At 44.6% G+C, this 22,748-nt stretch overlaps 2 protein-coding genes across 5 annotated transcripts in view; one reads left to right on the forward strand and one right to left on the reverse strand.

Annotated features, from left to right (window-relative positions):
• The window catches only part of LOC126484374 (myocyte-specific enhancer factor 2), an 890,132-nt gene that overhangs the window by 472,750 nt on the left and 394,634 nt on the right, over positions 1-22,748 (forward strand). The gene's annotated exons all lie outside the window — the stretch shown is intronic.
• LOC126484999 (nematocyst expressed protein 3-like) overlaps positions 3,909-22,748 on the reverse strand; it is a 58,825-nt gene continuing 39,985 nt past the window's right edge. Inside the window, exon 2 of the mRNA XM_050108603.1 lies at positions 3,909-4,458. Within this exon, the coding sequence (XP_049964560.1) occupies positions 3,909-4,458 (550 nt within the window). The remainder of the gene's footprint in view (positions 4,459-22,748) is intronic.

Consider the following 22,748-nt stretch of genomic DNA (forward strand, 5'->3'; position numbering starts at 1 on the left):
ATTTGCTTAACAAGAGTGATAGGGCACAAATCGCAGAATATCTGAGTGACCACCATCAAACGTTCATTTCTGAGGAAGAGGATGTGGAACAAAAATGGAAAAAATTCAGAAACATCGTCCAGTACGCCTTAGATAAGTTCGTACCGACTAAGGTCCAAAGCGAGGGGAAAGATCCACCGTGGTATAACAATCATGTACGAAAGGTACTACGGAAACAAAGAAAGCTTCATCATAGGTTTAAGAGTAGTCGAATCATAGCTGATAAGGAAAAGCTGAACGAAGCGAAAAAGAGCGTAAAGAGAGCAATGAGAGAAGCATTCAACGAATTCGAACATAAAACATTGGCAAACAATCTAAACAAGAACCCTAAAAAGTTTTGGTCATATGTAAAATCGGTAAGCGGATCCAAATCCCCTATTCAGTCACTCCTTGACCACGATGGAACCGAAACAGAGGACGACCGAAGAAAGGCAGAAATACTGAATTCAGTGTTCCGAAACTGTTTCACTGCGGAAAATCGTAACACGGTCCCTGACTTCAGCCGTCGCACGGACGCCAAAATGGAAAATATTGAAATAAACGATATCGGAATTGAAAAACAACTGCTATCACTTAGTAGCGGAAAAGCATCCGGACCAGACGAGATACCCTTAAGATTCTACAGTGATTATGCTAAAGAACTTGCCCCCTTTCTATCAGCAATTTATCGTAGATCGCTGGAAGAACGTAAAGTACCTAGCGACTGGAAGAAAGCGCAGGTCGTTCCCATTTTCAAGAAGGGTCATAAATCAGATGCGAATAATTATAGGCCTATTTCGCTTACGTCAATCTGTTGTAGAATAATGGAACATGTTTTGTGTTCTCGTATTATGACGTTCTTAGATAATACAAATCTCCTTCATCATAACCAACATGGATTCCGCAAACAGAGATCATGTGAAACTCAGCTCGCCCTATTTGCCCAAGAAATTCACAGTGCCGTAGACACTGGCGAGCAGATTGATGCCGTATTCCTGGACTTCAGGAAGGCATTTGATACGGTTCCGCACTTACGTTTAGTGAAAAAAATACGAGCTTACGGAATATCGGACCAGGTTTGTGATTGGATTCAAGATTTCCTAGAAGAAAGAACACAACATGTCATTCTTAACGGTTCAAAATCTGCAGATGTAGAGGTAATTTCGGGAGTACCGCAGGGAAGCGTGATAGGACCTTTATTGTTTACAATATACATAAATGACTTAGTTGACAACATCGGTAGCTCCGTGAGGCTATTTGCAGATGACACGGTTGTCTACAAGAAAGTAGCAACATCAGAAGACTCGTACGTACTCCAGGAGGACCTGCAGAGGATTAATGCATGGTGCGACAGCTGGCAGCTTTCCCTAAACGTAGATAAATGTAATATAATGCGCATACATAGGGGCAGAAATCCATTCCAGTACGATTATGCCATAGGTGGTAAATCATTGGAAGCGGTAACGACCGTAAAATACTTAGGAGTTACTATCCGGAGCGATCTGAAGTGGAATGATCACATAAAACAAATAGTGGGAAAAGCAGGCGCCAGGTTGAGATTCATAGGAAGAATTCTAAGAAAATGTGACTCATCGACGAAAGAAGTAGCTTACAAAACGCTTGTTCGTCCGATTCTTGAGTATTGCTCATCAGTATGGGACCCTTACCAGGTTGGATTAATAGAAGAGATAGACATGATCCAGCGAAAAGCAGCGCGATTCGTCATGGGGACATTTAGTCAGCGCGAGAGCGTTACGGAGATGCTGAACAAGCTCCAGTGGCGGACACTTCAAGAAAGGCGTTACGCAATACGGAGAGGTTTATTATCGAAATTACGAGAGAGCACATTCCGGGAAGAGATGGGCAACATATTACTACCGCCCACATATATCTCGCGTAATGATCACAACGAAAAGATCCGAGAAATTAGAGCAAATACGGAGACTTACAAGCAGTCGTTCTTTCCACGCACAATTCGTGAATGGAACAGGGAAGGGGGGATCAGATAGTGGTACAATAAGTACCCTCCGCCACACACCGTAAGGTGGCTCGCGGAGTATAGATGTAGATGTAGATGAAAGTCCCTAATAGAAAACATCTAAACGATTCTAAGCATATACAGATACATGTGAAAGATAATATCGGTTCCTTTCCGGAATTTATTCGTGCAATTAACAATGCATTAGTGAATACATAATGTTTGATGTGTGGCCATACAAGACACTATACACTTTAAAATTTCCAGACGCCTACCACCACAGTGACGCCGAGCCGAAGATTCAAAATATCCCCTGCGTGCGGCGGCCTCGGAGAATGTAGTTACGTTTACAAGGTCTTTAGGTCTACATCTAAAGGTACATCCATACTCCGCAAACTACCGTACGGTGCGTGGCGGACGGTACCATGTAACACTACTGGTCATTTTCTTTTCTGTTCCACTCGCAAATAGAGCGAAGGAAAACCGACTGTCTATATGTCTCCGTATAAGCCCTAATTTCTCGTATCTTATCTTCGTTGTCCTTAAGCGAAGTGTATGTTGGCGGCGTTAAAACATTTCTGCAGTTAGCTTAAATTGTTCACTAAATTTTCTCAGTAGTATTCCTCGAAAAGAACTTCGCTTTCCTTCACGGATTCCCAGTATCTGTAATACTAGCTTGTTGTTCCAACCTACCGGCAACACATCTAACAGCCTGGCTCTGAATTGCTTCGATGCCTTCCTTCAGTCTTACGTGCTGCAGATTCGAGACACTTGAGCAACACTCAAGAATAGGTCGGTCCAGCGTCTTGTATTCGGTCTCCTTTACAGATAAACCACAGTTTTACAAAATTCTCCGAACGAACCGAAGTCGACCGTACGCCTTGCCTACCAGAAACCTCACATGCTCTTACATTTCATATCGCTCTGCAACGTTACGCCCTGATATTTAAACGACTTGACTTCGTAAAACAGGACACCACTAATGCGCTGTCCAAACATTACGGGATTTTTTCCCCCCCTTCTCATGTTTATTAACTTACATTTTTCCACATTTAGAGCTAGCTGCCATTCATCACACCAATTAGAAATTTTGTCTAGGTCATCTTGTATCGACTTACAGGCACTTGTCTTACCTTCCTGTACACCATAGCATCATCAGCAAATAACAGCAGTTAATTACCCATCCTGTCCGCGCCAAATATATATATATATATATATATATATATATATATATATATATATATATATATATATATATATATATATACAGCGGTCCCGTCACACTTACCCTAGGGCACTGCTGACGATACGCTTGTCTCTGATGAACACCCGCCGTCGAGGACGACACACTGTGTTTTATAACTTAAAAAGTCTTCGAGCCACTCATGCTCGTACCTCCGTTAACAGCCTGCGATGGGGTACCGTCTGAAGTGATTTCCGGAAACCTAGAAATACGGAATCTGTCTCTTGCCCTCATACATAGGTCGCAGTGTATCGTGGAGATAAGGGCAAGCTAAGTTTCACACGAGCGATGCTTTCTAAAAGCTTTCGAAGACATAAGCTTCTCGGTCTCAAGAAGTGGATGCCTTTACGTGGCTGGAACGTTGTCTGCAGGACCTCAGCACGTAACCACATCCACATGGGCAGGAAACTGAAAAGTAGTGTTCATTTTTCAGATTTCCTTGACATTTTCGAGACTCCTAGTTTTCATGGTAGTTTACCCTCCGAAAGCTAGCTGTACAATTTGGAAATTTATATATATGTAAAAATTTTAACTCTTAAAAGAAATTATTCCCGCCACTCCGCAACCTAACCCCATTCCCTTTTCTACTCATGCCCGGCGTGGATGTCAGGATGTAACAGTGTGAATCTGCCACAGAGTTGTTGTTTAGAGTTTGAGAACTGTATAGTGTTATGTGAGTAAATGGTAGAAAGCTGTGTGGTAGCTAAAGGCCCCCAGGAAACACGCCGCACATCTTGGGAGTGCGAGCGATGCGTCCTCGGAGTAGGTGGCAGAGGAAGGGCTGCCGCGCCCCGGCGGTTCAACGCCTCGAGTTTTTGGTGGGCGGCTGGGCGCGCGCTCCCCCGTTACTTCCGGTCGGATCTGGGCTCCCCTCGCCGCCGTCAGCTGGCTCCAGCTCCAGCTCCAGCGGCCACGTGTACCGTGTCTCCCCACTCTGCTCTCAGCTGATTCCAGTCTGCGCGTCGCAGCCAGACGAGGGGCGGCAGAGGGGGCGCGCAGCGGCTGGCGGCTGCTTCTGCTTGTGCTTCTACGTCGCCTTCGCCGGCCCTCACCCGACACTTTCGCGGGGGACCGTGCTTCCTCCCCAAAAAACACGCAGCGCGCGCGTCCGCATCCGCCGCGAGGGGTTGTGGGCGACGGAAGCGCCTCGCGCGCGCCGCTGCTGCCGCACGCGGAGTTCGTTGAACCTGTCCCGGCGTCGGCGAGACATGCTCCCCTTCTAAAGCAGAGAAACCGTACTGCTTGGAATTAGAGATGTGGCCGTGCTGGACAGCTGGGACTTGCTGATTGAGTTACAAACTGCAATAATCGATACATTTTTTTAGTGACAAGCTTGGCAATTTTTGTCGTAAAATTTACTTGGGCTCAAGTAACAAATAGCTTAAATACTTACAGTTATGCTACAGAAATAACTCATCAATAACTGCAAAGGCAAAGCTCACGAGCGATTTTATTCCGGGTCTTAAGAACAACTGTTAAAAACCAGGATATTATATATATACTAAGATGGTATCTGATGTCCGAAAGAACAGATACCATCTTAGTATATATATAATTAAGGCTCACCGGCCACTTGACCATCTTCTTCTTCTGTGCGAATGCACAAACAGTGCCCGAACTCTTACGGGAATCGGCAACGCGCCGCGAGTGAGTATAATGGGCGGGGGCACTACGAATGTGGGTTTCGCGGGAGGCGTGCCAGAGATAAACCCCTGCAGTCGCGCTATCCTCTGTGCCGTCGGTGGCTCAGATGGACGTTGCCTGCTGGCCGCGCTGTGGTGCGCGCGCCTGTTTGTTTACGCCGGAGCGGCTTCGCGTGTGCGGTGTTGTGAGTCTAGAACGAGATGGCACACTCGTACAGAAAAACGACTTTGAAGTTCAGTTTTGCGAACGACTACATACGACCAAAGGCACACGATATTGAACGCTTCTTAAGGGAAGAGGTAAAGATCGATCCACAGGAAATCGTGAGAATCAATTTATCGATCGTTTCTAGCGTCGTCTATGTCAAGCTTGTTGACGAGGCTGCTTGCGAAAGACTTCTACAACGATCACCAAACGGGTATCGTTTCTGTCATGCCGACGGGAATATTGGTGCAGTTACAATCGATCACGCGGGAATGGGGATCCGCACTATACGAGTCTTCGAACTTCCGTTTGAGGTCCCGTCTGAACTTGTTACCGACACCTTTCCACCATAATGGTACAGTTCTATCCCATGTGGCCGAAAAATGGACGAGTTTTACCACGTACCCCGTTTTAAATGGGGTGAGACAAATACGGATAAAACTGCGAAAGCACGTCCCCTCTTATTTGTACGTAGGAGGTTGTCGAGCAATTATAATCTATGATGGGCAACCTCGCACTTGCTCGGGGTGCGGGAAAGAAGATCACGTCCGCTCGGAATGCCTCCAGCGACGTTTAGTGCAAACTCCACGGGATGACGTTCAGGCGCCACAACAGATGACTGTCTTACCGTTGACCTTTGTGGAAGCCCTGAGAGGCGATGTGAGGGAGATTTCCGATGGGCACCAGCAGCTGCCCCCTATAGAGAACATGGACACCAACGGACTGGAACTCCGACCACCGGTTACACCACAGCAGACACAGGATACCACACAAGAGATGCAGCTGACGGCCGCTCCAGGCTCCTCCGTGTTGGCTGCCAGTGCTTCCACCGAGAGCGTGATAGGCCAGGACCGAGACGGAGGATACGCAACCCAAACAGCCGATGCGGAAGCAAGGCAAGGGAAACAGCGTTCGCCGAAGAGAAGAAAGAAGCGTCGACTGACTTCTGATGACGATAGCCATAGTCCCGAGGGGACAGTGGACGACAACGACAGTACCGACCTGAGACCAGTGGATTCAACAGATACCGAGATGACGATGCAGGAATTACACAGCGACGATAACTTGAATTCTCCTTCTGGTGACCGGAAGGCAGAAGTGGAGATGACAACTGTCCAACATCAGAGCGGTGACGACGTTGCCTCCCATCCTTCGACCAGTTCCGGAAATATGCTGGGGAACTGGGCGCAAGAAATGGACCAACAGGAACAGAATGAAAATACGAAAGCGACGATTGAGGATAGTCCTGGCCAGAGGACGGGAGGGGTCGGGAAATGTTGAACAACTTAGTGTGATGAGGAGCGCCGGGGGTGCAGATAGACGCTTAATGACACCGCCCTACAACTGATGAACACACGCCAGGCGTACCGCATTGCCACGATAAACATTAATGGCATTCGGACACCGCTTAAAATTCAAATGCTGAAAGATATGTTACGCGCTGCGGACGTGGATATTGTATTCCTACAAGAAGTGCGTTTCACATCGCCGCCAGAGTTCTACGGCTACGAGGCACATTATTCAGTGCACGATGAAAGTGGATGCGGTGTGGCGATTCTCACCAGGGAAGGAATAGGACTGGAGGACGTCATGGTTCAAATGGCTCTGAGCACTATGGGACTTAACATCTATGGTCATCAGTCCCCTAGAACTTAGAACTACTTAAACCTAACTAACCTAAGGACATCACACAACACCCAGTCATCACGAGGCAGAGAAAATCCCTGACCCCGTCGGGAATCGAACCCGGGAACCCGGGCGTGGAAGGACGTCATGTCTCTCCCTTCGGCACGTGGCATAGCGATCACTGTCGACGGCGTTCGTTTCATCAATTTATACGCGGCATCTGGCTCCACAAAACGAGGAGAAAGGGCGACCTTTTACACCGAAGAGATAGCATCGTTGTTCGCTGGACGCTATGATAACAATATAGTGGGCGGCGACTTTAATTGTGTCGTCGACAAAAAGGACCAAGTAACTCATTATGTGCCATGCATGGAACTGCGTGCGTTGATTACCGAAATGGCGCTTCTGGATACCTGGGAACTGCAGCATGGCGACAGACCGAGTTATACGTTTGTAACGGGACACTCGGCGAGTAGACTTGATAGAGTGTATGTGACACGAGCTCTACGGACGGCGATACTGGATGCCGAAATATGGCAAGCGGCTTTTACGGATCATATGGCGTACGTCTGTACGATTTCACTAACGCGTCAGAAGATATGGCGGAGTAAGGGTCACTGGAAAATGAATTGTGCACTTTTACGTGACACTGAATATCGCCGGACGATAGAGGCGGCCTGGGAGACCTGCGTTCGCCGCCAACGAGCATACACCTCGGTTCTCCAGTGGTGGATTAAATGCGCAACACCAACGTTACGGAGAACGTTGATACGATACGGGCAGGACAAATCGCAGTGGAACCGCACGACGGCTGATATTTATTTTACAGCCCTGAGGGAGCTGATGATCCAACAAGCATCGTCGGAAAGGCACACGGCCATGCGCAGGATAAAAGCCAAGTTATTACAGCTGACGAGACTAAGAATGGAAGGTATAATGGTCCGGGCGAGATTGGCGGACACAGTTGCTGCCGAAACACCCTCCATGCACCGCGTAGTACGTGAACGCCAACGACGACGCAGGACATTGATCAGGGAACTAATCTCTGAAACTGGCCAGCAAGTTGTGCACCAGCGTGATATTGCGCATGTGTTTACTGACTATTTCCGCCAGTTATATGGACCTGTACAAGTGAACCACGAGACACTACAAGATGTCATCTCGGAAATGCCAGAAAATGCCAGATAGAGGAACACCACTGGATGCAGAGACTTTCATCACAGCGATAACAGAGGACGAGCTGACGGATGTAATTGCCAGGGGGGCTCCGAACAAGTCCCCAGGACAGGACGGCTTCACAATTGAATTTTACCGCGCCTTTGCGTACCTCATGGGACGGACCTGGATTCAGATGTACAGCGAACTCCTGTTACCGCAGAGTGAGATACCTGCCGAATTCACGGAGGGTATCATCATCCCAATACCCAAACCACGCGGTGGCAGAAGGCCAGGAAATTATAGACCACTCACTCTCTTGAACTGCGAGTATAAGATTTTCGCGCGCATCCTTGGAGCTCGCCTGCGGTCTTCAATTTCTGATAGACTCCTCATAGATCAAACTTGCCTCGGCGGTAAGAGTAACGTACATACGGCGCTCGGTGACTACCGAGATATCATCGCATTAGCAGCGGCATGCCGAGTGCGTGGGGCACTCGTCGCTATTGGCTTCGATCATGCGTTCGACAGAGTGGATCATACCTTTTTGCATGCGGTGATGGGCAGATTGGGAATCCCACAGGCCTTCATTCTAGTGATCATGCGACTGTTACACGGCGTGCGATCAAATGTCTCGGTGAATGGGCGGGGCACTGACTACGTTGTTATTTCAAGGTCAGTTCGTCAAGGTTGCCCCCTTTCGATATTTTTGTATGCAATGGCTTTGGAACCCTGTCTATATGGTCTCCGAAGACGGTTGGAGGGAGTGCCGATGCCACAACTGACCTTTCATTGCCGCGCTTATGCTGACGATGTGATGCTGGTGGCACGGACGGACGAAGAAGTACGTACGGCGTTGGCATGGATACAGCGATACGGGTTGGCGGCAGGAAGCGTGCTTAATCTACAAAAATCACGCTGCATGAATGTCGGTCGTGGATTACAACCGGGGGAGGGAGGCCCGCTCATGTTAGTTAAGACCATAAAATGCCTAGGTATTACGTTCCACACGGATGTGCAGCGGACAGCAGCGGATAACTACCGACGCATATTGAATCTGATGCGGACAATGGTGCTGTTACAGAAATTAAGAGCGTTGGATATGATTCAGAGGGTGACCTATGTTAACGTATACCTAGCACCGAGACTCACTCACGTAGCGCATGTCCTGCCTTTAACGCGCACAATGGCATCACGGATACAAGCAACTTTCGGAACCTACGTCAGTGTGGGACACCTGTTTAAGATCCAATACACAACGCTTACGCTACCACCTGGAGAGGGTGGACTTGGTCTAGTGAACGTGTATGAAAAGGCACGGGCGTTATTCGTCAGTACGATTTTCCGACAGTGCCTCGGTTAATTTCGCAGTATCTCGGGTGCGTTGGCCGATGTACTAGCGCCCACTTCAATGCTGCCCCCAGTCAATGTGGGCCATATTTCACCGAAGCTGGACAAGAACTGGCGACAAATAGGGCGCGTTATACGGAACGTTTATCTCCCAACGTCGGTACGCTCAACATGGTATGTGGTGGTAAATAGGAAGTTTGCAACGAATCAACAGCGGCGGCGCGATTCATTTGGCAGACACTCCACTATGTTTAGGCTACGCAACAATGGACACTGATGAACATCGTTTAGCATGTAGTGGTACGGCTCCAGTGTGGAATGTGGAACTTGGCACAACAGATATTGGCGTTCCTGTTACGCTCCGCCCCTCACACAATTTCATCAGACACACTTTTTTCCCCCAAGAATCTTATTTTCCGGTCCAAAAAACCAATGCAGTCACATGGGTACGGGGGATGGTGGTGGGCTACGTGTATAACGAATCGGAAAAGGACAAAATTGATTTTTGGCATTTTCTCCTGGATGGACACACGAAGCTGCAACAGCATAAGAAATATGGGCAAGACTTCGCTAATTACTTGCGACTTACATTTACCGACCCGCCGGCCAGATGGGGTGTGACGGGTGAGAGATGAGATAGACGAAGAAGCCGAAATAGACATCGATCACACTTACGGACCCTTAGTTAATTTCGAGAAGACGACCCAGTCTTACACCAACGTCTGGAGAACGAGTCGATAGATGGCTCTCTTGCTCTATCGAACGTCGGGTCGTGAGCAGGTGTCGCCCCAGGCACGAATTTCATTTCATTGCTACAGGAGCATGTTTCTTTTGCATTTGTACTATCCGCAATGTCCTCATGTCTTTCATTTGGGCATTTTCAGTTTTATTCATTACCTTAATTCATTAATTTTCTAATTAGGCTCTACTTGTCAACATATGGACATTGTAGACACTATTTATGCGGTAGTACAACAAAATGTATGTCAGCAAAGCTGGTAAGCCTGACATTGAAAAAAAAGTCGGTAAAAAAAGAATAAAAAAACGTAAGAAAAGATGGATAGAGTGAAAAAAAGGGGTATGATTCCTGCTTGGGGTGCAGGAGGTCTCGGGTTCAAATCCCGGACGATATTTTTTTTTTAAAAAAAAAAAAAAGATGGATAGAGCATCTTCCATGTAAGCAGGAGTTCCCTGGTTCGAGTCCCGTTCGGGGCACACATTTTCATCTGTCCCCGTTGACGTATGTCAGCGTTTGTAAGCAGCTAAGGGTGTTCATTTCATTGTAACCAGGATATTTTTAAAATGCATGTCAATGGTAGCGAAATGAATATTTGGAACAGAGCTTCAAAATCATTAAGGGAGCTGACAAAAAATCAAGCATCCAAGAGCGATAGCCTCCTATCGGGAAAGAGCTTCGATGGTTCAGGTGTTGGATTCCAGACAGTCTTGCTCAGACTTGGCTCCCATTAAACTTCCACCTGATTTTTCTCCACATGCGGACTGGTAACATCAAATATTCGGCTCAACAGTCAATCATTATCCGCACATATAGTTTACATCAAAATTATCCAGTCCTCAAAGGTTTACTTGAAACAAATACAAGACACAAGAACGTAAGAACGTGTTAACATCAGTTTACATGAATTTAAACGATGATTCACTGCGGCATGTGCCGTGGTTACTAACGGCAAGTTCATCTAACAATACGGGTTACAAAAGTTTCCAGCGAGCTAAAATAGTAGCTAGGCAAGAACACAATTAGCAAAATGTTAGCTTATAGTACCTGATCGAAACAAAATATTTCTACGCACATGCTAATCGTATGTACTTGCGGGTCGCGCCACATATAAAACCCTACAAGACAGCGTTCTTTTTAGATTCTTTGAGTCCTTGAGTGGGAATCCAAAGTCAGAGTTACAAAATTCAAAATAACGGATCCAATTTCGCGGATAAAAAATTATAAATTTAGCGGATTCGAGTAAAACTTCGGGAATAAAGTATTGTGAGGTCGCTGGTAACGAATTAGAAGTCAAAATTGCCGTACTGAAATGCTTCATTCAGTATTTGACATTTCTCAATCGATATAATGGTCTCATTTGTGGCTTGTGCCATTATTGTTTCCAGAAGGATCGCTGTCTGCTTCTTCTCTGGGGGATAGTTCGAAAAACTCATCTTTTATCTCAGGTGGCAAACAGATCTTCTTGAATTGTCACGTTGCGAAGTCTCGAGATGAGTGGATCCGAAGAGGGCAGAAGCCGATGGAATACAACATGCATCGTTTTCTCTCAAGAATATTTGCGTGTGAAATCTTCTCGGTAGCGCCGGGTGTCCTTAGTCGGAGCTTCCTGCATATGTTGAAATAGCCGACCAATCGGCAGCGGAGGAGCTTCGATTATATAATATCCGTGCATAAAAACTATGTGGACTGAGCATCGGGCATTATTACTGAATACTGTGAGCCCTGAGAAGTTGGTACTCTATTTTCGAGGAATATACATATACTTCCAGAATTCTTGATGGATATGTTTTAGTTATGCAATTCTCTGTATAAAATTTGAATAAGTGTGCAGCATTTCGCGGAAAAGAAATAATATTACTCCAGAAAATTTAACTCGTGCGAAAGAATTATGTGCCAGTTTGCAATAAAAATTCTAATGAAAATTTCGAACAGCTCCCCAAGAAAAATATCGAAAATGCTAAAGATATTTTTGTGTCTAATAGTTTATGATGTAATTGCATTAATGAGGAACTTAACTTTTTCCCTGTGGCAGTCCCACACAGTAGAGAAGTGTCCGTCCGCTAAAAACGTGCAAATACCTGCACGCAGATACATTTGAACTCGTTAACTAAAGTATTAAGGTAGTAGGAGAGCCATCTAAAACAGTGGAGCCACGCAGAGGAAATTTTTTAGCCAACGATTTCGGTTGATATCGGTAGTAGTTTAGTTTTAAGTCGATATAAGTCATTAAAACGGTTAAAAATGTCATAAACAATCATTCTGCAGTGCCAACCATCTCTTATTTTATCCTGACCACTAGGCAATATCTGAAAAATTTTCCGTCGTCCAATGCACTGTTTACCGTCTACTGGCACGGCACATATCGTACCGACTTGAGACTGGGATGACACCGGAAGTATGCACTACTGCAATCTACACAAGATTTCGCTTGACTTAAGTCGGAAGGCGCATCTTTTTTTCCGTTCTGTGCAGGTTTTAAAGCGAGTTGACCCAGTGTGCTCCATAACGTACCGTGTCCGAAATCGCAGCCACAGCTGCCCATTCGACCCCAGCGAGCCACGCCTTCCGAAACGCCACGCGTGCGCTCTGTCTGACAGGAGCAGGACGGGGCTGGGGCCGCCTCCGCCGCTGTCGCCTCTCGCAGTGCCGCACTTGGTACACTTCTAACTGTACAAGAAAATAGATGTTCATTACCCATTATTAAAGCTGGCAGTGGCTCACAAAGAAGTTCAGTACGCATCAACAATTTTTTTGATCATTTGCCCAATAACAAAATGTGTAGCATGTGGCAAGACAAGTTTTAAATCTAACCAGAAATCATTTCTCCTCGACAATTCCTTCAGTTCCACAGACGAATTTTATGCAAACTTTGGTAGCCTAAGAAAAAGAAAGAAAACTAGTTTTAAATGTAGTTTCAATATGACGTGTTTATTAACGTTTCAAAATGGTTCAAATGGTTCTAAGCACTATGGGACTTAACATCTGAGGCCATCAGTCCCCTAGACTTAGAACTACTTAAACCTAACTAACCTAAGGACATTACACACATCCATGCCCGTGGCAGGATTCGAACCTGCGACCGTAGTAGCAGCGTGGTTCCGGACTGAAGCGCCTAGAACCGCTCGGCCACAGCGGCCGGTTATTAATGTGCCATTTACGAACTTGTAAATGATGAACATGTAACCATCGACTGAAACTAATCATGTATATGTATCCCGTAAACTGACGTGCTTCACATAATTTCGATAAAAAGCCGCTCATATCATCTATGGAACATTAATGAAACAACCAACTCGATCGCTTTCAAAACTCGGTTTTTCTGTACGTCTAAGGCGTACCATGCTTTACTTCAAATGTCTGAGGAGAACGAATCGCTCTGTGTCAGTAAAATTAAAAATGGGCTTGCAGCGTGCTCCCTTTCAAACTCTCACACTGACATTAACTGTCCACATATCAACTTCATAAAGCGGTATGATGCATTCATCAAAAATACTTCAAAAAATTGCCTTTGGAGATTTCAGAGTGCAGTTAAGAACTAAAAACTTCGAACTTCCTAACAGAGCCGTCCCCAGCTGTGTGCATAGCGTTCTCGCCTCGAAATAACGAGGTTGAGGGTTCGATTCTCGCAGTTTGGTACAAAAATACAAAACAACAAACAGAAAATATAAAACTTTTTTATTTCTAGATATTACGATTCAGTTCAAACGTAACATAAAAAACAGTACTGTTGGTGTATATATTTATATCATTTAAGAATAACGCATTTCGCATTTTTATACCAGGTGTTAATTAATTATGAGCAGACCTACTTGCATTATCATGCAATTAATAACTTAAAATAAAAAAGTAAATTTATTAGAAAATTATTTTTACTATGATATCCGATGTTTATCAGTTAGCATATCAATTTAACTTAATCATTGAATTCACATAAAAATAAAAAAGAAAGAGGATCTAGTAAGAATCGCACTAGCAACCTCGCGATTACGCAGTAGCGGTCGGCTCTGTTAGTGCAAAGTTTGAAAGTTTCCGTTCTTGACAGCGCTCTGAAATCTTCAAAGGCGATTTTGTCGAATGCGTATCAGAAGTACACCTCACTGCTGTAGGAAACTGATATCCACACATGGAACTTCAAATCCTTCAAACCGAGTGAGGTGGCGCAGTATTTTGACACACTGGACTCGCATTCGGGAGGGCGACGGTTCAGATCCGCGTCCGGCCATGGTTTTCCCTGTTTCCCTAAATCGCTCCAGACGAATGCTGGGATATTTCCTTTGACAGGGCACGGCCGATTTTGGTACCCATCTTTGACACCATCCGAGCTTGTGCTCCATCCCTAAAGACCTCGAAGTCATCGGGACTTTAAACCCAATCTTCCTTCCCTCTTCCTTCTTCAAAACCTTCAAAGAGGAAATCGAAGAGAGCCACTCCGTGAAGCCTCCGTTCCAGACTCGGCATCAATCGAAGAGAGCCACTCCGTGAAGCCCCCGTTCCGGACTCGGCATCGCCCGGAAACACGTTTTCAACGGTTGCACTCTGATACGAGACTGTGAATTCGTGGCTGGTTAGTAATGTGGGACTCGAAACCAGAATGATATAGATTTCATTCCAGCGTGGTATGTTTGTATCAGTTCTGACGCTGCATCCAGTACATAATAGGGTGTTGTGCATTCTTCGAAGTTCTTAACGGTGTTAAGAAGATACCTAAACCGATTGGATGTCATAGGAGGTTTTGTGTGTGTGTGTGTGTGTGTGTGTGTGTGAGAGAGAGAGAGAGAGAGAGAGAGAGAGAGAGAGAGAGAGAGAGAGGGAGTGAGAACAAGAACGAGAGAGCAACTGATGGTATATGAAAGCGTCCTCGATTGGCTGGACAATATCTGACGTAATATCGGAGAAATAGTTCGAACAGGAACACGACACATGGTAATAACACAGATTATTTTACCTGTGGCCACGATAGCCTACAGACTTGTACGACTTGTCCTGTTCCGGAAAAAAGCCTTGTTTATATTCTTATAAATCGATGGTTCAGCGGTAAAGAGCCAGACTGTGGAGCCAAAGGAATCGAGTTCGATTCCCGGCCAGATTTTTATCAGAAACTTCCTGGCAGATTGGAACTGACAATAGTGCCGGACCGAGACTCGAAATCAGGCGCTTTGTCTTTTGCGGGCAAGTGCTCTACCGACTGAGCTACCCAAGCACGACTCACGACCCATCTGCACAGCTTTACTTTCGCCAGTACCTCATCGCTTACTTTCCAAACTTCACAGAAGCTCTTCTGCCAAACTTGCTGGACCAGCACTCCTGCAAGAAAGGAATGAGAACGGGACGTGAGTTGGGCTTGGGCAGCTCAGTCGGTAGAGCACTTGCCCCCGAAAGGCAAAGGTCCCAGCTCATAGTTTTAATCTGCCAGGAAGTTCCGTATCAGCGTGCACTCCGCTGCGGAGCGAAAATTTCATTCTAGATTTTTATCTGTCTCTTACCACCTGTTTCACTTCTGGAGATGTTTGTTGATGTGAAAAATGCAGAGATGAACTGTGGTTCGGAGTGCACGACAAAACCTTAGGTCTCACTGTAACTGGCGGCGTGAGTCAGTCCGTAGGTCGGAGGAACGCGACGACACGCCTCCTACATCAGGACCATGCCTGCTGAAGCACTGTGGTGTTCAAGTCATTCTGCGGGCAGATGACGGCTTTATCTTAATGAATGCGTATGAAGGAGTGATTCCGCTACCTACTACACGCAGGGAACATTTGGGTAGACGAATTCAATAATTTTGTAGCAACTGCACATGCACCATAAAAGAGCTGACAAAGGAGCGAGAAATTACTGAGAAACTATTTTACCATGGGATATTAATGTTTCCCCACCTTAAACTTTGCATTTACAGTACAGCAAGTTTAATAGAAACTGTTGTATTCGAGCGGAAGGAAAAAACAAAGACCTCTAGTGCAGTCTCACAGAAAAATATGCGCAGAAAGGTTATAGACTCACGCCATGGATGGCTTCACACTAATACGACGATAGTTTGCACAATTTCTCCTGTTGCCCTTTATAAATATTGATGTAATTATTGCCTTTTTCCACTCCTTTGGGGCTTCGTCACCTCTAAGGCATTTCTCAAAAATCATGATAGAAACTTGAAGTAAATTTTAATTTAACGTGTAAAATCTCAAAGATTTTATTTTCAAAAGAGCAATCCGATTTTACAAAACTGTTTCTTTTACATACATGAACATAATATCTCGGGCTACTTTTTACAATTACATTTAGGATTAACATTTTCGTTTACCTTCCTGAAATGTTCATTGGGCCCACTATCGGACGCACGGCAAGTATGTAGACGATAGTCAAACTCACCGCGCACTTTTGCGAGCATCTCTGGAGTTATTGCTTTAACTGCCGTTGCTGTGCGCCTTCGCAACCAATCAGAAGCTGTAGGAAGGGGAGTGATGTAGACTGACTCTTTCTCAATTAACTACACACGTTTTGGTCAGGCGGCCTCGGCGCAATGCGAGGTGCACGCGTCCCGTTATGGTCGATCCATCGTGTTGAAACTTGAAATGTCCGGCATGTCCTCGCACTTGAGAAATGAACGAGCGAGCAGATTAGCTTCATCATGAAGACCAATACCGATCTTCTGTGTACTCATGGGTACCACGCCGTCAGATTGTACCAATGTGTACCACAGCTAGCGAAACTAGGCGCCTTGTTTCCATGCTTCGTGTATGGTTCTTGCGTCCATGTTAGTAATACTAGTGGACCAGTGGGTGTGTTGGAGAAGGGGGGGGGGGGAGATAATTCATGCCCACCTTTCGTAAATACTGTAATCTACTCATGTATATTTTTTGAAAAAAAATGTTTGTTGTTTTCAATGAAATCTTCTACCAGATTCTTAACTGACAAACTGCCTGTTCGCTTCTGTCTCTGGTTCTTCGGCCGACGTTTGTTTGATGATTTTTGTGATGTTTCACCAGCACGAGTGCCTGTCACTGTCAAAACTTCACCCACCATTGCTGGTGGTGAACTGAAGTCGAGCTCGCAGCCGCATATTATACATACCTGGCGCGCCAACGTCTGGTCATTTCCGGTGCGGTTCTCTTGCTACCTGGAATGGTTGTTCGCTGCAGCACGGCAATCCTGGATCCGTTCACCTGCGGCCGCGTGCTCGGCTCCTGTGCAGCACCTGGAGCTGACAATGCGAGTCACTCGTACTGGCGAAACGTCAGAAAAATCATCAACAAACGTTGGGGGCGGTCTGTTAACAAGTTCCCACAAAAGCCTTAACAATTCTGTAGATTTTTAACTATTTTATTTTAGGTTAAATTTAATAAAAGAAAATTGTATTCTGATGTGTAGTAGCAGACGTGACTTCTCACACCGAATGTCATAGTCAGTATGTTCTGGTATTGGGCCCTAGTTAGACATGAGTCGGAGTATGTTGTTAATAAAAGTCAACAACATTTAATAAAGTATGGTCTTAATAAAATTCAACAACAGTTAATTTGTGGTGAGCATAAAGCACCGCCGCCCCCCTCCACCCCAGAAATTAATTCCCGTTAGTAAAAAATTAGGTATTTCGAAATTTGGATTACAAGACGTTCGCAGGAGCAGATATAGACTCAAATCACAATTTAGTTATGGTAAGGACCAGACAAAAGTTTAAGAGAATCGTACGGAACAATTAGTGTGGAAGGAAGTGGAGCACTGAAATACTGAAGAGTGGCGAGAGACGTTTGAAGTTCGTTAAGGATGAGGATGCTGCTATAATGAATACCAGAGTAGGCAGTTCAGTTGAACAAGAGTGGACGTCTATAATAAGGGCAGTGACAAATCTTGGACAGACAAACATAGGTACGAGGAACGTAACTGCGAAGAAGCTTTGGGTAACAGGACAATATTTCTATTAATCGACGAATGAAGGAAGTACAAAAATGTTCAGGGAAAGACAGGAATACAGCAATATAAATCACTTGAAGAAATCGAAAAAGAATTGATTGTCAGGAGGTCTGACTCAGCATACAGGAAAGTCAAAACAACTTTCGGTGATATTGAAAGCAAGTATGATAATGTTAAGAGTGCACTGGGAATTCTACTGTAAAACGCAGGAGAGAGAGCTGATAGGTGGAAAGAGTACGTTGAAGGCTTCTATTGAGGTTGAGGATTCTCCTGACGACGTGACGGAAGAAGGCATTGAAGTCGATAAGAATGACATAGGGTATCCAATATTAAAGTCAGAATTTCAAACAGCTTTGGAAGACTTGAGATGAAATAAGGCAGAAGGGATGGATAACGTTCCAGCGGAATTTCTAAAATCATTGGGGAAGTGACAACTAAATGACTATTCAAGTTGTTGTGTGGAAAAAATATCGTCCATACAATTCGGAAGACAGCGAGGGCAGCTAAGTGCGAGAACTATCCCACAGTCAGCTAAAACTGAGCATCCGATTTGCTGATAGGAATAGTATACGTAAGAATGGAAAAGAAAATTCAGATTTTGTAAGATGACGATCAGTTTGGCTTTAGGAAAGCTAAAGGCACCAGACAGGCTGTACGGACATTGTGACTGATAATGGAAGCAAGACTGAAGAAAAATCAAGACACTTTCATAGAATTTGTCGACCTAGAAAAAGCGTTCGACGGCATGAAATAATGCAGGACGTTCCAAATTCTGAAACTAAAATAGGAGCAAATTACAAGAAAACTGGTGATATACAATTGTACAAGATCCAAGAGGGAACAATCAAAATGGATGGGAAAAAACGAAGTGCTTGGATTACAGTACATGTAAGACATGGATGTAGTCTTTCGCCCCTTCAATCCGTACATCGAAGAAGCAATGATGGAAATAAAAGAAAGTGCAGTGCCGATGGTACTGTTACCGACGACTGTGCCGCTAAAGCGGAGTTACTGAACGCAGTTTTCCGAAATTCCTTCACCAGGGAAGACGAATCGAATATTCCAGAATTTGAAACACGAACAGCTGCTAGCATGAGTTTCTTAGAAGTAGATATCTTAGGGGTTGCGAAGCAACTCAAATCGCTTGATACGGCCAAGTCTTCAGGTGCAGATTGTATACCGATTAGGTTCCTTTCAGATTACACTGATACAATAGCTCCCTACTTAGCAATCATATACAACCGCTCGCTCACCGATAGATCTGTACCTACAGAATGGAAAATTGTGCAGGTCGCACCAGTGTTTAAGAAGGGTAGTAGGAGTAATCCATCGAACTACAGACCTATATCATTGACGTCGGTTTGCAGTAGGGTTTTGGAGCATATATTGTATTCAAACATTATGAATCACCTCGAAGGGAACGATCTATTGATACGTAATCACATGGTTTCAGAAAACATCGTTCTTGTGCAACGCACGAAGTAATGACCGCTATCGACAGGGTATCTCAAGTTGATTCCGTATTTCTATATTTCCGGAAAGCTTTTGACACCGTTCCTCACAAGCGACTTCTAATCAAGCTGCGGGCCTATGGGGTATCGTCTCAGTTGTGCGACTGGATTCGTGATTTCCTGTCAGGAAGGTCGCAGTTCGTGGTAATAGATGGCAAATCATCGAGTAAAATTGAAGTGATATCAGGTGTTCCCCAGGGAAGCGTCCTGGGACCTCTCCTGTTCCTGATCTACATAAATCACCTGGGTGACAATCTGAGCAGTTCTCTTAGGCTGTTCGCAAATGATGCTGTAAATTACCGTCTAGTAAGGTCATCTGAAGACCAGTATCAGTTGCAAAGCGATTTAGAAAAGATTGCTGTATGGTGTGGCAGGTGGCAGTTGACGTTAAATAACGAAAAGTGTGAGGTGATCCACATGAGTTCCAAAAGAAATCCGTTGAAATTCGATTACTCGATAAATAGTACAATTCTCAAGGCTATCAATTCAACTGAGTACCTTGGTGTTAAAATTACGAACAACTTCAGTTGGAAAGACCACTTAGATAATATTGTGGGGAAGGCGAGCCAAAGGTTGCGTTTCATTGGCAGGGCACGTAGAAGTTGCAACAAGACCACTAAAGAGACAGCTTACACTACACTCGTTCGTCCTATGTTAGAATATTGCTGCGCGGTGTGGGATCCTTCCCAGGTGGGATTGACGGAGGACATCGAAAGGGTGAAAAAAAAGGGCAGCTCGTTTTGTATTATCACGTAATAGGGGAGAGAATGTGGCAGATATGATACACGAGTTGGGATGGAAGTCATTAAAGCAAAGACGGTTTTCGTCGCGGCGAGACCTATTTACGAAATTTCAGTCACCAACTTTCTCTTCTGAATGCGAAAATATTTTGTTGAGCCCAACCTACATAGGTAGGAATGATCATCAAAATAAAATAAGAGAAATCAGAGCTCGAACAAAAAGGTTTAGGTGTTCGTTTTTCCCGCGCGCTGTTCGGGAGTGGAATGGTAGAGAGATAGTATGATTGTGGTTCGATGAACCCTCTGCCAAGCACTTAAATGTGAATTGCAGAGTAATCATGTAGATGTAGATGTAGATGTAGAAGTTTGCGATTAGAAGTCAGGGTGAAAGGACATCAATGACAGCATTCGATGATGATGACATTGTTATCCCAGTGAAAGTGAAGAAGGATTACAGTGTCTGTTGAATGGAAAAAAAGAGTCTAATGAGCACAGAACATGGTTTGAGAATAAACTAAAAAAGACCAAAGCAATGAGAAGCAGCAGAAATGAGAGTAGCGAGAAACTTAACAACAAAACTGGTGATCACGAATTAGACGAAGTTAAAGAATTCTGCAACCTTGGAAGCAAAATAACCCATGCTGAACGAAGCAAGGAGGACTAGCACTGTCAAAAAGGGCATTCCAGGCCAAGAGAAAGTCTATTAGTATCAAAAATAGGCCTTAATTTGAGAAAGGAATTTCTGAGAATGTACGTTTGGAGCACAGCATTCATCTACATCTACATGGATGCTCTGCAAATCACATTTAAGTGCCTGGCAGAAGGTTCATCGAACCACCTTCACAATTCTCTATTATTCCAGTCTCGTATAGCACGCGGAAAGAATGAACACCTATATCTTTCCGTACGAGCTCTGATTTCCCCAATTTATCGTGGTGATCGTTCCTCCCTATGTAGGTCGGTGTCAACCAAATATTTTCGCATTCGGAGTAGAAAGTTGGTGATTGGAATTTCGTGAGAAGATTCCGTCGCAACGAAAAACGTCTTTGTTTTAACGATGTCTTGCCCAAAACCCATATCATTTCAGTAACATTCTTTCCCATATTTCGCGAGAATACAAAACGTGCTGCCTTTCTTTGAACTTTTTCGATGTACTCCGTCAGTCCTATCTGGTAAGGATCCCACACCGCGCAACAGTATTCTAAAAGAGAACGGACAAGCGTAGTGTAGGCAGTCTCCTTAGTAGGTCTGTTTCATTTTCTAAGTGTCCTGTCAATAAAACGCAGTCTTTGGTTAGCCTTCCCCACAACATTTTATATGTGTTCCATCCAAATTAAGTTGTTCGTAATTGTAATACCTAGGTATTTAGTTGAATTTACGGCTTTTAGATTAGACTGATTTATCGTGCAACCGAAGTTTAACGAGTTCCTTTTAGCACTCATGTGGATGACCACACACTTTTCGTTATTTAGGGTCAACTACCACTTTTCGCACCATTCAGATATCTTTTCTAAATCGTTTTGCAGTTTGTTTTGATCTTCTAATGACTTTAATAGTCGATAAACGACAGCGTTATCTGCAAACAACCAAAGACGGTTGCTCAGACTGTCTCCCAAATCATTTATATAGATAAGGAACAGCAAAGGGCCTATAACACTACCTTGGGGAATGCCAGAAATCACTTACGTTTTACTCGATGACTTTCCGTCAATTACTACGAACTGTGACCTCTCTGACAGGAAATCAAAAATCCAGTCACATAATTGAGACGATATTCCATAAGCACGCAATTTCACTACGAGCCGCTTGTGTGGTACAGTGTCAAAAGCCTTCCGGAAATCCAGAAATACGGAATCGATCTAAAATCCCTTGCCAATAGCACTCAACATTTCATGTGAATAAAAAGCTAGTTGTGTTTCACAGGAACGATGTTTCCTAAACCTATGTAACTGTGTGTCAATAGACCGTTTTGTTCGAGGTAATTCATAATGTTCGAACACAATATATGTTCCAAAATCCGGCCTCATATCGATGTTAACGATATGGGCCGGTAATTTAGTGGATTACTCCTACTACCTTTCTTCAATATTGGTGTGACCTGTGCAACTTTCCAGTCTTTGGGTACGGATCTTTCGTCGAGCGAAGGGTTGTGTATGATGGTTAAGTATGGAGCTAATGCATAAGCATACTCCGAAAGGAACCTAATGGGTATGCAGTCTGGACCAGAAGACTTGCTTTTATTAAGTTGCTTCACTACTCCGAGGATATTTACTTCTACGGTACTCATGTTGGCAGCTGTTCTCGATTCGAATTCTGGAATATTTACTTCGTCTTCTTTTGTGAAGGCATTTAGGAAGGCTGTGTTTAGTAACTCTGCTTTCGCAGCTCTGTCTTCGATAGTATCTCCATTGCTACCGCGCAGAGAAGGCATTGATTGTTTCTTGCTGCTAACATACTTCTCATACGACCAGAATCTCTTTGGATTTTCTGCCAGGTTTCGAGACAAAGTTTCGTTGTGGAACCTGTTATAAGCACCTCGCATTGAAGTCCGCGGTAAATTTCGAGCTTCTGTAAAAGATCGCCAATCTTGGGGATTTTGCGTCTCTTTAAATTTGGCGTGTTAGTTTCGTTGTTTCTGCAA

This window comes from Schistocerca serialis, chromosome 6 (assembly GCF_023864345.2).
Source record: "Schistocerca serialis cubense isolate TAMUIC-IGC-003099 chromosome 6, iqSchSeri2.2, whole genome shotgun sequence".
NCBI lineage: Eukaryota > Metazoa > Arthropoda > Insecta > Orthoptera > Acrididae > Schistocerca > Schistocerca serialis.